The following is an 18537-nucleotide window of genomic DNA, read 5'->3' on the forward strand; positions in this document are numbered from 1 at the left end:
CCTTCAACTCCCAGGAGGCTGCGCAGGACTCTGCACGCGCGAGGTGAAAGAACAGGAGAGGAGAGTACACGCCTTCTCTTCCTCCCCTTTTCATCTTGGTCACAGCGCCACCTCATGGTTGCCTGAAGCTTCGAGCGAGGGTTAATTCTTCAAGGACAAGGGATCAGTCCTACTCCTCCTGCGCCTTGAAAGTTACTTAGTGAAAACGACAGAGTTCGACAAAGCGTACTTTTCAGGTCCTCCTATGATCTTCATCCTTCCTTTTTTTTTTTTTCCGGAGGACCTAGACTCTATGGTCAGTGAGGAAGAGGGACCTCTATGCTGTGGGCGCTTGCGTGATGCGAGGCGGTTCCGCATGCGCGGTGGGGTAGAGCCGAGCGCACGCTGAGGATCGGCCGCTGCTGCGGTGGACTGTCCGATCTCTGCGATTAAAGAGTACGGCGCGGGATCCCGGCGCAGGATTCACACACATACCTCAGGTGACTGGTTCCCCAGATCAGATTCTTTAAGAACTCGCTTTGGTTGTGTGCAGTGACGGGTGTGCGGGGAGGGTAGGCCCCGGGCTCACACCCCTCCCTTTCCCGTTCCTGCGCGGGAAGTGTCCGACCCCCCCCGCCGGCGCCGGCTGGGTCCGCGGTGTTCAGGGTGTCCGTGCACCAGCCGAGGAGTCTGGTGAAGCCAAGTGAGCCAAGAGACGCTGCAGCCTCTGCGATATGCTCAAAGTGAGGCTGCTTGGAGAGGGGGGCGGCTTCGGGGAAACGCTGTGACACCCCCGCCCCGGGACGCTCAGCGCTTTGCTCGGGGCTCAGAATACCACCGCTCGCCTTTTTTTTTTTTTCTTTTTTTCCCCTTCTCCGCCCAAGCAACTACTGCTTCTCAGTGGAAACCAGACCAGGCGCTTGAAGGGCCATTTGGGGTGGGCCGCAGTGTTGGTGAGATCTGGGTTAAAAGGATCCAAGAATAGTTTATCTGTCCGATAATTGATTTTTTTTTTTAAATTGATGCTTACTACCGTGTCGCTTGACTTGTGCATTTTTATAGAACGAGTCATCCCTTGCATCGAAACTAAAACATACCGTTGAAGAGTTTACTATTCTTAGTGTCAATTTGCCGTATCTCAGCACCAATGAGAAAAGACAAGCTGTGGCCCCAACGGTTAAGCATAACTAAAAAGATAAGGGAATTTGGGGGTTAAATACGTATTCAGCCTGAGGCCTTTTTTATTACTCGTCGAACTTAGGCTGTTTCATTAAACAAGAAACATTGTTTTCTTGGAGCAAAGCTGTAACAAGGCAGTGTTGGTTTTTCTCCCAGTTGAAGTTATCAAGGAAAAAAATTTGTGATTCTGTGTCTTTTCAGCAGTTCGTGAATTATATAGAGCTTTACTGCCTCTTCTGAGTTGGTCTGATGCCAAGTGACAGTTAATTATTCTCCTAAGATCTCAAGAAGAGTGATATTTGTAGATGGGTGCTTTCTATTTCAACTACGGTGAAACAGTTTGAGAGCCTATTTGCGTAGCACTGCTCTACTAAAAACTAGCATGCAGAGAACGTTCCCCAGAAACATTTGAGCCAAGTGGGAATTCTCACGAGTTACCTCTATCACATAACACACTTAACTTTGTAAAGTGATGGGGACTCCCCGGATCTGTTGGGGTTACTTGACCATGCACTGGTTTAAGAAAGAAGTCCAACCTACCCTTTGACCAGGCAAAATTACTGACAATGCAGGGTATTTGAAATTAGCTTGGAGTTCAGTTAATATATTATTGAAATATAGATATTTTGTGTGGAAGAACACATACTGTATTTTAGTACTCTCACATACGGACGCCTTCTGGGTTAAAGGTATTCTGCAATTAATATCAGAAGACTTGGTTTTAGTTCCTGTTCTGGTACTTACTAAGTATTTATCCTTGAGAAAGTCATTTAATATTTCTGTTCCTTGGTTCCCTTTTAATTGATTGCTTCACTTACTCCTTTCAGAGTACTTTATATTGCTTGTATTTGCTTACTAGTTTGTTTCCCGCTCTATACTTTCTTAAGTAAGACTCTTTAAGTGTCAGTAGTGCTTAGTACATAAATACTGCAAAAATAATTGTTTAACCAATGAAGCTACAAAATGGCAATGATACCCACTTTGCTTTTTAATGTCATATGTGTATAGCACATTACACTTTTCAAATTTTTTCCATATTTCTTAATCTCATTTGTTACTCTCCAAAGAGAGGAGAGGTCTGAGAGGTCCATGACACAGACTAGAAATTACAGTTTAATGGGAATGCGTTTCCCGAGCAACTACAGCTAGTAAGTAGGAGAGCAAGGCTTGGAATCCATGTCTAGAGTGTTTTGTAATTCTTAGCTACTTTCTATGTCAAATAACATACCATCACTTGTGTTCTTTTTGTACGCTATGTATTGTAAAGAGATTGGTACCTCTTAAAGCAGTAACATTCATATCTCTCATCAGGATTCCTTTACAAAAGTGCCTGTGTTCTTTAATCATCAAATTAAGTCTTACTTCCCCAAAATTAATCAGCTTTACTGTTTGAATAAACCTGGTAAGTAAATGTGGTTAGTTAGTCCCTGTTAAATCTTTTAAAACTGTTAAACACATTTCTGTGACATCATTTACTTTGATATTCAGTTTAAAACTTTTAGCTCTCGAACTTTAGTGCTTTACATACAGATATTTGACAACAGTTCTCCAAAAGAGAGAGGGGGGAAAAAAGCCCTGTTTAAGAATGAAACAACCAGCTCAGCTGTTTCTTGGTGGGTAATTCTGGCCATTGAAATGTCTACTGCCCTTTATTTGCTAAATCCCTATTTTGTCAAGGTATAAAAGAAATGCATTTCTGCTGCTATTATTAAATTTTGCTTTATTTTTATTAAACAGGATAGATTAGTATTAAAAGCTTGCATTGTGGTGCCTAGGTTGCTCAACGGTTGGGCTTCTGCCTTTGGCTCAGTGTGTGATCCTAGGGTCCCAGGATAGAGTCCTGCATCGGGCTCCCTGCATGGGGCCTGCTTCTCCCTCTGCTTGTGTCTCTGCCCCGCCCCCTTTCTCATGAATAAATAAATAAAATCTTTTTAAAAGGAAATAAAAGCTTGCATTAATCTTGCTAAAGTACATATTTTAGCACTGAGTATGTATATTAATGTTACCTTTTTTAAAAGCTGTTTGTAACTTATATATTTATCAAAACAGTGAAAATACAGCCTGATGCATAATAGCACAGACTATGGATCCAAACTTCATAGGTTCATATTCTATCACTTGTTCACAGTATATAACAGAACTAGTTACTTAATCTGTGTTTCCATTTCTTCAACTGTAAAATGGAGAGAACATGGGAGAGAGGCAGTGGCCAGATCATAGAGGATCCTGTAGGTAGTGTAAAGATGTAAAAGTCAGTGGGAGGCCACTGTGAAGATACGTGTGGGTGCAGTTGGCATCTCAAACTGTACTGCCCCAGAAGTCTGGTGTTCTATGATCTGGATGTTTTGTCTTTAAGATCAAGTAATGGCAGCCTTATTTTCCAATTATAGGGAAAAAATTGGCATGCCTGGGTGGCTTAGTTAAGCGTCTGGCTCTTGATTTTTGGCCAAGATCAGGATCGTAAGATCAAGCCCCACGTCAGGCTTACGCTGGACGTGGAGCCTATTTAAGATTCTCTCTCCCTTGCCCTCTGCCCTACTTGCTCTCTATCTTTCTCTAAAAAAAATAAAAGAAGTAAACAAATTCTCACATACTTTTCTTAGGCTTTTAGGTCCTATCACTGCCTATTTTGTGAACTTTGAGAATAGTAAATTGGTTAAGATTAGTAGAAAAACATGAAAATCATCAGCTATGATTAGTTTTATAGTCCTCTTTTAAAAATACACCTCTGTGCATGGTATAATTTAAGTCTTGTAGGTCATAAAAGGAGTGGTGCTGAAAGTAGGTTGGATAGATCAAAGGAAATAGAGTTTAAGAGACACTTGAACTTTATAGTAATGGAGTTCTGTAAAGCTATTCTCAAGAGTAGTTATACGAGAGTAGGTATACTTGTTCAATAAAAGAATTTAGTTGTGTTTAGTTATATTTAATATTTTGTGATTAGTAAATTTTTAGGTTGTATCTTAACACATACTGTAATTTTGGCTAAAATGATAGGGTATATTATTTGATATATGATTAGGACCATGGTTTTAGTAGCTGGAAGAGTCTTCCCTTTATATATTGGTGGTAGTATACAACGACTTAGCTGACTTGGAGAACGAGTAGCTTTAGTTTGGCTGATAGGTTTATAGTAGTAGTGATGCTTCCCATCATTTGTTATTTCTTAAAGTGATGATATTAAAATAGTAATTTACTCTTGAGATATACCTTTAATCCTTAGGTCTCAAAGTACTTTATAGGTGGTCATTATTTTTTATGATTCCTCTAAAACTGATGGCAGAGAATCACTCAAGCCTTAAAAAATGTGGAGCAAAGTAAAAATTAAAGCTTGATTCCTGAACATCCGTTTTCTGGTCCATTTAAGAAGTTTAAAGAGGTGAAAAGACAAATAGTTCTTCCAGTGGCAAGATATGGAAAATTGACATTTCTTTATTTTGATGTTAACTGAACACTCACTTGATTCTTTTGTTTAAAATGCAGAATGCCGGGTCTAAGTTGTAGATTTTATCAACACAAATTTCCTGAAGTGGAAGATGTAGTGATGGTGAATGTAAGGTCCATTGCTGAAATGGGGGCTTATGTCAGCTTGCTGGAATACAACAATATTGAAGGCATGATTCTTCTTAGTGAGTTGTCCAGAAGGCGTATCCGTTCTATAAACAAACTCATCAGAATTGGCAGGAATGAATGTGTGGTTGTCATTAGAGTGGACAAAGAAAAAGGTAAGTGATAAAAATATGCAAAATATAAATTTCAGATTTAACATGATTTATTTTAATTTTTTTGTAAATTGCTGATGCTGTAAAAACCAAAAAAAAATCTTTTATACTTAAATTTTTTTACATACAAAGTTGTTAGAGAAAGATGCCAATTACCCATCTAAGCAAGACCTCTTAAGTTAGTGGTGGTTTAATTAGCACGTTCCCGTGGCTAATGTTTGTGAGTCAAATAACTTGACTTTTATTCCCAGAGGTTACCAGGATATTGATAGTTGACTCATTGTGGCTAAACTCAGAAGGGACAGATCCATAAATCAGAGTTTTCATATATTTGTAAGATTCCTTTTTATTGAGATGCCTGGGTGGCTCAGTGGGGTAAGCATCTGACCCTTGATCTCAGCTCAGGTCTTGGTCTTAAGGTTGTGAATTCAATTGAAGCTAAATTTGTAATCAGATTATTGGAGGAACATGGAAATAGAGTAAAGGTAAATGGATTTTAAGAATATCTTATATAAATTCTGGAAAAGGAATATACCACAAACACCCAAAACACAGTATTCTGTATATCTTTGATTATTAGTGGGTGTTCTATGAATATTCATTCATAATGTCCAAAATTGCTAAACAGTTGAGGAAATGGGAAAGTATTACCCAAACAAGAGAAAAAGCAAATGGAGACTGACCTAGAGGTGACAATATTGGAGTTAGCAGATAAGGATTTTAGAACAGATGTTATAACTGCTCAAGGATTTTAGGAAAATAAACTTGTAATGAATGAACAAAATGAAATCTCAGTAGAGAAATTAGAAACTCAAAAAAATAAATAAATAAATAAATTAAAAAAAAGAGAAATTAGAAACTCTCAGAACTAAATATAAATTTTAAAATTTAAAGTATAATCTCTAAAAAACTCACCAAATGGGCTAAGAGCAGGGTAAAGATGGCAGAAGGCCCAAGTCAGACTTGCACATAGTTCGTTTAAAGAACCAATCTGAAGAACAAAGCAGAGGAAAAACAACCTGTCAAATATTAAAAGCTGTATTCCAAAGGAAGAGAAAGGGCAGAAAACATATTTGAGGAAATCCTGACCAGAGTTCCCAGGATTTGCCGAAAAAAAACAGATTTATAAACAAGAAGCTTATTAACAAACTTCAAGCAGGATAAATACTAGTAAGACCACATCTAGGCACATTACACTATTGGAAAACAGATCGAGAAAATCTTGAAAGTAATCAAAGGAAAATGATTCATGATTTACAGGGAAACAGTAATACAAATTAGTATGGTACTCTTACTGAAAATAATGGCTGACTGACACTGAGCATTGAATGACATCTTTAAAGCACTAAAAGAGAAAAATTGTCAGCCCAGGATTCTAGGATATTTAAAATATTCAATGATGAAAATCCAAAATGACTTTTTCAGGTGAATAGAAACTAAGAGGATTTATTACTTGATTTCTGTTAGAGGAAATGGTTAAAGGATGTTATGCGAGCCCATGAGGTGTGATACCTGACATGGGAAATATATAGGTTAAATGTATAAAAGACCATTTTTCCCTCTTAAATTCTTTAAAATACATGTAAGTGCTTGTCTCATTTTGTACTCATGGGATTTTAATTTATGGAAGTGACTGACAACATAGTAAGGCCATGGCAATGAATGCAATGGCCTCACCATGCCCACACAGGGCCACCATGAGGAGGAAGCACCAGTTTCGGTCAGGAGGCAGAAGGAGCATCAAGAATACAGAAAAAAAAAAAAGAATACAGAAAATGGGGCAGCCGGAGTGGCTCAGTGGTTTAGCGCCTCCTTTGGCCCTGGGTGTGATCCTGGAGACCCAGGATCGAGTCCCACGTCAGGCTCCCTGCATGGAGCCTGCTTCTCCCTCTGCCTGTGTCTCTGCCTCTCTCTGTGTCTCTCATGAATAAATAAGTAAAATATTAAAAAAAAAAAAAAAAAAGAATACAGAAAATATAACACAATTGAGCCTTTGATGAATGGATACCAAAAAGACAAGTATAGAATCTTTTGACTAGCTTTCATTTGAGTAATTGAGAGCCCTAGTTCCCTTCACTGAAGTGTTAAAGAATCTACAATTACATAATACAAGTGAGTTTCTGAAAACAAAAATCTCTCATCTTATACAGTGTTTAATTGATATGATTTTAGTGAGGAATAAGTCTAAGTATGCCACCAAACAATCTGGTGTAAAAATTTATCGCAGTGGTAAGCTAGTAGTACCTGGGCAGAGATGATATTTTTTTTTCCCAAAAATTTCTCATACAGGATATATTGATTTGTCAAAAAGAAGGGTTTCTCCAGAGGAAGCAATCAAATGTGAAGATAAATTCACCAAATCCAAAACTGTAAGTATGAGTTTTGAGTGAGATTAGTCTACCATTTAGTAATTTAATGAATAATCAGCATGTGCTATTCTTGGCATAAAATTTAAAAGAAAATCTGGATTTTCTATAACTGTATTTCCATTTACAATTATGAGTTACATAGAAGAGTAATTTGAGAACTTAATTTCAAAAGTTATGAGTTCAGTATTTTTGCCTCATGGTGGTACTACCTTAAGGCATTGCTTATCACCTAATATTCTAAAATGATTAACTGGACATTAGTGTTTTTTAAGTTATTTTAGGTTAAATTAACTATGGGTGATTTCACTTGATTCGACTTCTTGTAGTACGTAGTTCTTGACTTTATACCCCATTCTGGGATAACAGAGGCAACCAGCCATTGTATGTTAAGAATAAGCAAGGGTTTGTAAAATGTGAATACAGGAAAGCAAAGCAGAGGCCTATTATTAGTCTCCACCTCCTTCCTCCCCCAGTTTGTTAGGGTTCTTTCTGTTTCATTTTCTTATTTTTGCTGTAATCTTTTACTTACGTACAGTAGGTATTAATGAAGCAAGAACACCTGCTTCTTCATTCTTCCATTTTCCATCTATAGTTTTTTCTTTGGTCCTATTTAGATTATCCTTCATTCTCTAGGTCCTTGGTTTTTAATGGCAATGTTTCCATTGTTTCTGTTTTTTGTCTTTTGTTCTCATGTATGTTTCTGTCCTCAAGATAAAATGCCAAGAAAACAGTGTTTAAATGAAGAGATTTTTGAAATTTTGCTTAATTAACCCCAGTAAATAAGAGAATAAAAATCTAAAAGCAAAAAGACCATTACCCAAATCTTTCCCTTTGTTTTACTAGTGTGTTTACTACTATATATATATAGTAGTGTGTGTGTGTGTGTGTGTGTGTATATCTCTGGTAAACTGGTGTGTTTACTACTATATATATATATATGTATATATATATATATATGAACATTTTATATATATATATATAAAACATTAGAAAACACTATCAGTGAAATCCCTTCTTAGTGAACTGAGGACCTTGCCACTCAACATAGTCTCTGGACCAATAGCATTGGCACCACTTGACTGCTTAATACAGGATCTCAAGTCCTACCAAGTTTGAGAAGCTCCACTCTAGGAAACTCACTTTGTTTTGTCCCCTTAGGATAATTGTAAAATGAGTATATTAGATCTTATCTGGATGATAATATGGTAGAATGAAATAGCCAATGTTAGTACCTTACCTTACTCAACTTTTACATGTAATGTGAAAACCTGGGTGGCTCAGCGGTTTGGCACTTGCCTTTGGCCCAGGGGGTGATCCTGGAGACCCAGGATTGAGTCCTGCGTCGAGCTCCCTGTGGCTCCCTGCGTGAAGCCTGCTTCTCCCTCTGCCTGTGTCTCTGCTTGCCTCTCTCTCTCTCTCTCTGTTTCTCATGAATACATAAAATCTTTAAAAATAAATAAATAAAAATAAAATCTCAATCCTGATTGCATGCTGTCATATAGAGTAGTAGTAGTGATAGTTTATTGTTGTATAATAAGCTTTGTGTAATTTACAAATTTTATATATTTGTGTCATGTTTTCCAGTTATAGTGTGCTGCATTTGGATAGATTTGATCTATCTGCAGTAAAAAGGAGAGATACCAGTATTGCCCTTTTACAGAAGAGAAAACAAGTTTAAAGAGGTTAAATGGTCCCAAAGTCAAGTTAATCTGGGTCTTATTACACTAAATTCTGTATTGTTTATACTGTTATACCCATTTGAGTTAACTGTTCTAGGAAAGCAAGTATTACTCTCTGAAAAAAGAACTTGTATGTTAATTGTTTGTTGCTGAGGAATTATTGTAGTCTAATCAAAGATTTGTTTTATATGCTGTCTACTGAAATGTTAAAAATACATTTTTTTCTATAGATTTCTTATCTTTGAATTCTTGAACCCTTCATTTTGTTTCTAGGTTTACAGCATTCTTCGTCATGTTGCTGAGGTGTTAGAGTACACCAAGGATGAGCAGCTGGAGAGCCTGTTCCAGAGGACTGCCTGGGTCTTTGATGACAAATACAAGAGACCTGGATACGGTGCCTATGATGCATTTAAGCATGCAGTCTCGTAAGAACACCTTCTTGGCTCTGATTCTACCCTGATATCACAGTTACTGGGTCTAGCACACAGGTTGAGAGCCTGACGTGTAATTAAAAAGCACAGTCTTTGCCAAATTTAGACAAAAATAGTTCCGTGTAAGAGGCCTATAATACGGGCCAATTCTGTGTAGCCAAGCATATATAATTGGGTATATACCATAGTTTCCATAAGCCGTATGGTTTCATCTCACATTTTCCCCTCCTGGTTTTGTTATTATTTTGTATTATAGCTACCTATAGGGTCAGTGTAGATGTCTCATGTACAACTGCAACCTTGTTTGCTTTACTTCAGTTCCTTAGACCTTCAGCCCATGCTGCTTTAGCCAGTTTCCATACAGCTTCACCCTGGGTCTTATCACCACAATTTAGTGTGCATCCAAAACCTTTAATTCATACGTTCTCTTCTCTTACCACAGACAGCTTCCTGTCCTTCCAGCTCCCCCATAGTTAGTTCTACTCTCTGTCATCTTAATTCTTACTCTAGACTATGATTCCAAACCTTTTTCTTCTCCCTGTCTTTTCACCCTCTCCTGCCTTCTTTCTTATTCAGCATAGACATACCATGATCCATCATTTCAATAACTTTCTTGCCAATATCATGAGCCTTTGCCCTGTTTTTCCTTCTGTTACATCCAGCCTTGGAGCGATGTTCCTGCCTTCTCTGCACTTGTAGAATGCTGGGTGCGGCTAGGAAAAACCACAATCTTGCAGGTTGGTGCCACTGCATATTCACGGTCTCCAACCTCAGCTGCACCTTCACTACTGCCTCCCATTTTCTCTGCTCTTTGTCACTGCCTCCCATTCTTAGAGTGGCTATTTTAGAGCTTTTACACACTCCCGTCGGATACCCATGCCCCCCTTACTCTCAACCAGTGTGCTCACTTCCTGTTTTGTAAAGAGAATAGAAGCCATGGCACAGGATCCCCTCTTTCCACTGCCCCAGCAACCTTCTCTCCCATCTCTTCTCTTCAATAATCAACCTTATTACCTCCTGCACTCCAGTCATGCTGGAATCCATATCTTCCCTGTTCTCAGACTAATCTTCCTGTGTGCAGCTATTGCTCAAGGATCTTTTTATCCGTTATTCCCTCTTTTGTGTCTTCAGCCTTTCTCTTTGTTGGTTTTGCTCCATTGGCATAAAAATAACACTCGAATTTCTCTATTTTTTCTCTAATTTCTCTAATGATTTTATAATTTATACTAAAAGCAAACTTCTTTACCTTCCCTCTACTTTGTCCTGTTGCAAGCACTATATCCTCTCTTTAATAGCCAGACTCCTCAGTTCTTTGTATTTACTGTCTCTCCTTCTGCACATCATACTCTTTCCCAAGTATTAATGCTCCACAAGCAGCCTCATCACTACATGGAGGTTACTTGGTGCTGCCAAAGGATACTGGTCGTCTTGGCTCTCAGAATGGCCAAGTGGACCTAGGACTGATAGAGCCTCTGGCAAACTGGCTCATCTGAGACTCCAAATCCCTTGCAGTCCCCACCACCACCACCACCATGTGACTTTTTTTTCATAGCAATTGTGGGGAAGGTAAGACCTTAACAATAATTCTAATAGCTAACATTTATAGATTTCTCACAACTACCCGCTGTTATTATCCTTGTCTTACAGTTGAGGAAATTGAGGCAGAGATTAAAGAATTTGTCCATGTGCACAGAGTTACCAAACAGAAGAGCCCCGATGCAAACCTAGTCACTGGCTCCCGTCTGGAGTTTGTGCTCTCAACCATTAAGCATTGCTTTATATTTCTGTCTGCTCTGACTGCAGTCCTACATGTCTTTCATACCTTGATGTGCTGTCCTCCTCCAGCCCTGGCTTAGCTCTCTCACTTCCAACTCCCCCTCTATAACTGCTCAACATTGGCATACGTTTTTTTCCCTTTTCCTTGACATTCTTTTGCTCTATCAGCCATGTAGTGAACTGTCCATGTTTAATGATAATTCTTTGCCATATGTATTTCATATTTTTTTCTTTTAATTAAATAAAATTTCTGAAATAGTTGGAAATAATGTTTTGCACCCCCCAACCCACTCCCCTCTGACATCAGTGGTAACTACCGTTCTATAATTAGTATGTATCATTATCTACATATTTATGGTTTTATTACACATATGTATCTGTGAATAGATACACATGTATTTTTACATATGTAGAATCATTTTTGTATTTTAAAAGTTTTTTATTATTTAAACTAAAAAGAAATTTTGTCATAGCTTTCTGTATCTTACAGTTTTACTTACAAGGCTGTTATGGAATAGCAAGATTCTCCAAATTGATAGATGTGTACCCACTTCATACTAATTTCTGTGTAGGGTTTCATTTTAAGAATATATGCTTTATTTATTTCTCTATTAAGAGAAATTAGGTTACCCCCCCTTCTTCCCCTCATTTTTTTTAAACCGTGCTATTAATATCCATGTACATTGTCTCTGTGTGCATTTGAGAGTTTCTAAGGTATATACGTAGCAATAGAGTTGTTGGGTCACAGGATTCATTTATATATATCTTTAAATTTACTCAGTTTTGCAAAAATACTCTTCATATTGGTTCTACAATTTATATTTCCTTGAGCAGTTGTATGAGCATTCCTGTTTCTCTTCATCTTTACCAACATTTGGTCTATATCTCAGATTATTTTCCCTTTTGCCAAACTGATGGGTATATAATAATATCTTCTTTGGTTTGCATTTTATTGGTTGGTGAAGTTAACAGCTTTTCATATACTTACTATTTCTTCTTTGAAACATCTGTTCACCTCATTTGTTCATTGTCTGGTGGTTTGTCTTCTTGATACATTTTGTAAGCAATATTAGCTGAGTGAAACTTCCCTGTACCCAAATTCTTTTGCCTTTCATTCCTTAATCCCTGCTTTTTAGGTTTGATGCTTGCTTAGGCCATTTCTAATTTAATATTTTATAACTTTATTAAAACAGTTCTACTTTTGCTTTTTAAAGTTCTACCATCCTTTTAGTCAGTATTTCAGTTTTTTCATCTGTTCATGTTCCACAAACATGCCAGCAACTAACCCTGATCCCTCTCTTGTGGCACTCAGGGGTCAGATAAAATGCCACTTCAGTCCATGCAGCCCTTCCTGAGCCCACTAACCGAAAGTAATACTTTTCCTCCTCTAACTTCAAAGGATACACTTTTATTTTTAAATTTGCTTGTATGTTTTTGTTCTTTTCAAGCTCCTTGAAGCAGGACTGCTAATTACGTGGAAATGTTTAATTATAGCGGGATATCTGTTATATTAGACACTTTTAAATTCCTTACGTTAGCCAGATCTCTAAAATTTTTCTTAAAATAATAGCTAGGTGTTTTCTATCTGTCATAGTAGTGCTAAGTGCTTTACTTGCATTATCTAATTTAATACCACAGCCAGTGAGGCATACTGTTTTCATCCTCATTTTACAAGGTTAGAAACTGAGGCCTGGAAAGGCCCCAAAACACAGAGTTCATAAAGCGTAAAGCTAGGATTTGAACTCCATTCTGACACTAAAGCCTGTTCTCTTGAAGATTATTCTGTGGTATTGCATTTGGTGTCAGTTATCTATAAAGTAACCTTGGCCTTTTGTGTTTATATGTGTGTGTTTTGTTTTGTTTTGCTTTAATTAGAGACCCATCTATTTTGGATAGTTTAGATCTGAATGAAGATGAACGGGAAGTACTTATTAACAATATTAATAGGCGTTTGACACCACAAGCTGTCAAAATTCGAGCAGGTAAGTGATTTTTTAAATGATGTTTAAAATATTTTGCATGAACCAGAAAGCTGTTAAATAATGAGCCTTACCAAAGAATATATTGCTACATCATAATCCGTAAATTTTTCTAAATGTCTATTTCTTATAACAAGAAAAGTTTAAGAAATTATTTTGCTTCTATTGAACCATCATAAAATGTGTATATTGATGTAAGTCAAAACTGTCATGTATGCATTCAGCTAACCTTAAGTTAGCCCTTTTTCTTTTGAGGGGGGTGGTTTTGTTTTAGTAAATACTTTTAAAATATTTTAAAAGTACAGAAATGTCCTTCTCTGCCTCTGGATTAACCACTGTTACATAGTTCGGAGTATAGTCTTTCAACCATTTTTCTTAGGTACATACACTATATAGGAATATATACGGTTTACATTGAGACGTAAATTGTTTTGTTTTTACAAAAATGGGATCAAACTATGCAAAATTATCCTCAGCTAGCTTTTTCCACTTGTATCATGGTGGCCCTTCCATACAGAACATGGGACTTTTTCTCATTCTTTTTAATGGCAAGGTGTAATATTTCATAGAACAATAAACCAGTCTTCTCTTGGTGAACATTTAGGTTCTACCAATTTTTCACTACTACAAAAACACTACAAATTAGCAGCCTTATCACAGACACTTACCCAGTTGTATTAGTGCTCTGTCAGGGAGGCTCCTAAAAGTGGAACCACTGGCGCAGAGACTGTGTAATTTCTAAACTGTTCTAAACAATTTGCAGTGATTGTTTCACTCAGTCTTTATCACACTCCTCTCCACTGTGCAAATAAGGAACTGAGGCACGGAGAGGTTGGAATCATAGTTTTAATCAAGGCATAGCCAGAAATCAAGGTGTTTGTTGAATTTCTGTCTTTTATAGTTTTTGTCATTTAGGGGCTTGTATGGAAAGCCCCTCACTGTTTACTCAGATATTTATAATTATGAAAGTTAAAGGGCTCCTGGGTGGCTCAGTCAGTTAAGCATCTTCCTTTAGTTCAGGTCATGATCCTGGGGTCCTAGGAATGAGTCCCACATTGGGCCCCCTGCTCAGCGGGGAGTCTCCTCCCTCTGCTTCTCCTCCGCTGATGCTCACGTGCCCTCCTTCGCTCTCTCAAATAAAAAATGAAATCTGGGGATTCCTGGGTGGCTCAGCGGTTTAGCGCCTGCCTTGGGCCCAGGGCGCAATCCTGGAGTCCCGGGATTAAGTCCCGCGTCGGGCTCCCGGCATAGAGCCTGCTTCTCCCTCCTCCTGTGTCTCTGCCTCTCTCTCTCTCTCTCTATGTCTATCATAAATAAATAAATAAATCTTTAAAAAAAATAAAAATGAAAAAATAAAAAATGAAATCTTAAAAGAAAGTTAATAGTTGGGGTTGATTTATAATTGAAAGGGTAGGGAAGCTTTTATAAGTATATGAATGCTAGTATATCTGCCACACGTCTGATTTCTTTTAAGCCTTTAAATACTTCTTTGCATTTTTTGGTATAAGTTCTTGAATTTCTATAATTTTAGATATCGAAGTGGCTTGTTACGGTTATGAAGGCATTGATGCCGTAAAAGAAGCCCTGAGAGCGGGTTTGAATTGTTCTACAGAAACCATGCCCATCAAGGTGAGCAGTTTTCTCTCTCTAAAATACCAACCTAAACCAAGTCAAGATTCTTTTTATGATCATGTTTCATAACAAGAGTTAGGAAAAGTGGTTCTCAGTGATGTTGTCTAAGGGATGCTACTGCTACTATCACAGTGGATAAAGATTTCTATGGTATTTAGTGCCAGAGGGCCAGCTGTGCTAAACTTTCTTTATAATATAGAGTTGGTGTGTCCATGATGCTCCTAAGACCTTGAAATGGGTAATGTATTCTCTTGTATTCATGCATATCTTTAGGACTTTTGGTCTGAATCTTTTAATCAATACAGTTATCCAGATGGTTATTCAGAATCTCTTAGATTTTCTTCTGTCAGTTTAATTTAAAACCAAATAAGAATTTTTGTTTTGGAGACAAATTATCCATTATACTGATAATGACTGTAGTTATTTTAGCCACCAGACATCCAGAAGTCATAATTCTACATAATTGATATTACAATGGACTGTTTATGCTGTATTATATCACTGAATCAACTAGCTTTTGCTACATTAACAAACCACCCCCAAATTGCTGATTTACAGGATTGGAAATAAAATTTGGAGTGATTTTTGTTAAGGTAGCAGATTAGCAAAAGAGTTCTTAAACATCCTAATAGTTTGGTATTGGACAGATGTGTTCATAATTGAATTTTTGTCTTCTTCCTTAGATTAATCTAATAGCTCCTCCTCGGTATGTGATGACTACAACAACCCTGGAGAGAACAGAAGGCCTCTCTGTTCTCAATCAAGCTATGGCTGTTATAAAAGAAAAGATTGAGGAAAAGAGGGGTGTCTTCAATGTTCAAATGGAGGTAAGCTCTGTAGTGTTTCTGCTTTTTCTTAAATTATATAAGAAATTAGAAAAAAATTAGGGGCTCTGACTTCGTTCATCTGGTAGAGCATGAGACTCTTGATCTCAGGGTCTTGAGTTCAAACCCCATTTTGGGGTTAGGGATCAGATTAGATAGAAAATTTAAATCATCTAAAATACTTAATCATTGCTTTTTAAAATATGAGATACATTTAGGATTATAACTCTGCTAACCCTAAAATAATCATAGACTCAGAGGGTCCTAAAAGGGCTTTTTATAAGTAAACAAGAAGTGTCATATGATGACACTCAAGACTAAGGTCACTGATGGGGTTAGGTTTATTCCCCTGCAACAGGAAAAAATTAGGCAACAAAAATGAGTGCTTGTTATCAGAATTTAATGTGGAAGGCTTAAAATTTGATCTCAGGATTAGAAACATTAGTCTGTATTTTCCTCATCTCAGCAAAAATGAAACCTAATTAGAATTTATTTTGAATCCAGAAGATGCATTTTTATAAGATATCTTGTGGGTTTGAAAGATACAGCCAGTTTTGGCTTATAGAAATGACCAAAGGGAATATTTTGTTTTACTACGAACATATTTCTTTTTCCTATATTGTCTTACTCTTATGTATTTCTTCCATCATTTATCTAATGGAATTTATTAATGATACAGTAACACTCAAAAATGAACAGATATGGCAGAGTTGTTAGACAAGTGTTTAAGAGTTAAAATACTAGGCAGTCATGGTGTTGAAATGGAATTTGTATACTGTTGAACTACCTCACTTTGAAATTATACCTCTGCTTCCACAGCCTAAAGTGGTCACAGATACAGATGAGACCGAACTTGCAAGGCAGCTTGAGAGGCTTGAGAGAGAGAATGCAGAAGTGGATGGAGATGATGATGCAGAAGAAATGGAAGCCAAAGCCGAAGATTAACTTTGTGGGAAACAAGAGTCCAGTTTAAGGAACACAGAGCAGCCCTTCCTGGCTGTAAACCCTAGACTTGAAAGTTTTCCAGTATTGAAAACTTCAAAGCTGAATATTTTTTATTTCCAAGTATTTAAATGTTCCAACAGACCAAAACGTGATATGCCTTCCTAAAAGTCAGCTGTTTTCTCACAAGAGCTCCAACATTCAGCAGTTTTTAAGGGAGTGGGCCTAATTTCACTAGAGACAAATCTTTAAGAACAGTCATAAAATTGGGCTTGTGGTTTCCATTTCTGATGTCTCCAGATTGGCACCCCTTTGTAGTTCAGTGCCTCTATGAGATTTACCAGGGGCACCCAAAGCAAATAGCCTCAATCTTTCTATATAAAATGTATCAAGCAAACATTAAATAAATTTCTGGGATATTTAACTATAGGCTTCTTCCTTCTTGTCACCAGTTAAAAGCTTAATGATTACTAAGACCCTAATTCTATTACTTTCATTTTAGTCTAGATGTAGAACTATAAGGGCAGGTGACCAAAGGATCTATATAACGGATCCTTTCAAAAGGAGGGTTTAGAGAAAATAATTTTGATTTTAACCACAGTTAAAGTTGACTGTTAGGGGAAAAAAGCCTTAAATGCAATTTAAAGATTACATAGGATGTGTGCCTTTTACCAATTTGAAACTGAGGACAATATATGGTATGAGGGGGAATTTATCACACTGGTCCTTGTTGGTGTACTAAGCTGCTTGCCCTAAGTTTGTAAATCAGGGTAGTAAAGTTTCTTGTTTTGTTTTAAAGATGATGCTGCTTTAGTTATTTTGAGTATCATTGCCCAACTTTTGATTTTTTTTCCCCATTAACATATTCACTAGGTGCCACCTAGAGCTTCAACTCTTTATAATGAGTAGGGATCTGATTGAACACAGTTACAGTGATCTTTCTACATTTCCATCATTTTTATGTTTGAGAGCTAATTGTTTAAAAGGTATATGAATCTAAAGGTAAATAAATAATAAAGGTAAATAAACTTCATAGATAACACATGGTTTGAAGTTACAGTAGCCAAGGTGTAACAAGTCTGTTTCTGTTTCATAGATTTAATCTCTTAGGATACTGGCGGTACTAGATTTATTAATTATTCCTAAGAATAGCTATTTAAATACTTCAAAGATTAAACCTAACTCACCTTAATTGATTGAATACTAGACTTAATTCAATATTAAAGGGACTAGAACATAGAGTGTGTTGATAAAGAGTTTATGCCATTTTTGAAGGTTTGTCCCAGTTTAATTTAGCAGCCTCTACTAGCTTTTTAAATCCAAAAGTATGATCACTAGTATATGCCATATTGGGAATATTTAGAGGAGGATCTAGGTGTACTCAAAATTGGCACATGATTTTCACTTTGGTCTTTTTGAGGTGTTAAAAAACAAGTCGATAAAGCTTGTGGCGTGAAGAATGTCCTCAGAATATATGAGGTACTCATTAAATGTTTGTTGTAGGCAGGGGAATTGAATTTCCACTTTGTTTACTGAATTTTTACACTTCAAAGGCAGAACCACTCAGAAATACTGGTGACTTCCATGGTGAGTGATTTTATCCCATGCAAGCCTTTGGCTTAGTTCCACAAGAATTTTGCAAAATTTACGATCTTTCCCAGAGAAAAGATTAATTAATACCTCACTGATACCATGAAGGAGAGAACTAATTAAACATATACCCTGCTGACCTAACAATATCACTTTCAAATATGAGGAAAAGCTACATACCCAGCTCTAAATGACCTGAGGAACAGATCAACAAAAACAATTGCTCAGTTTATCCAAATCTTGGATCTCCACACAAAGCCAAGCCTTTTCCTTAAAATGTCATCTCCCATTCTGCTTGTGAGGTAAAGCGGTTATCAACTCCTACAACTGAAAATTAGCAATAGTTTGGGTCTCATTTAATAAGTGAAATTGAAAAGTAGCTGAGAAAAAATGGGAACATTTCATTTTCTGTATTTTAGAGCAAAACAAGACAAA

General features: G+C 37.0%; 1 protein-coding gene across 2 annotated transcripts; it reads left to right on the forward strand.

Moving 5' to 3' along the window:
• The first annotated feature begins 37 nt into the window (after positions 1-37).
• EIF2S1 (eukaryotic translation initiation factor 2 subunit alpha) lies at positions 38-16936 on the forward strand. Of its 2 annotated transcripts, none has more exons than XM_025444268.3 (8): positions 38-479; positions 4642-4883; positions 7170-7249; positions 9202-9353; positions 13011-13117; positions 14646-14743; positions 15430-15573; positions 16390-16936. In XM_025444268.3, the coding sequence occupies exons 2-8, from the start codon at positions 4643-4645 to the stop codon at positions 16513-16515; spliced, it is 948 nt and encodes a 315-aa protein (XP_025300053.1). In that variant the 5' UTR covers positions 38-479; position 4642; the 3' UTR covers positions 16516-16936. The 2 variants fall into 2 exon arrangements, with proteins under 2 accessions (XP_025300053.1, XP_025300052.1); XM_025444267.3 differs by lacking the exon at positions 38-479 and adding an exon at positions 698-722.
• The last annotated feature ends 1601 nt before the right edge of the window (positions 16937-18537 follow it).

Source organism: Canis lupus, chromosome 8 (assembly GCF_003254725.2).
Source record: "Canis lupus dingo isolate Sandy chromosome 8, ASM325472v2, whole genome shotgun sequence".
Lineage (NCBI taxonomy): Eukaryota > Metazoa > Chordata > Mammalia > Carnivora > Canidae > Canis > Canis lupus.

Excerpts from the sequence above, each read along its gene's own strand:
- EIF2S1 (XM_025444268.3), top strand. The coding sequence starts at position 4,643 with ATGCCGGGTCTAAGTTGTAGATTTTATCAACACAAATTTCCTGAAGTG. Across the intron at positions 7,250-9,201 it reads AATTCACCAAATCCAAAACT|GTTTACAGCATTCTTCGTCA; the intron begins GTAAGTATGAGT and ends TTTTGTTTCTAG. Across the intron at positions 15,574-16,389 it reads TCTTCAATGTTCAAATGGAG|CCTAAAGTGGTCACAGATAC; the intron begins GTAAGCTCTGTA and ends CTGCTTCCACAG.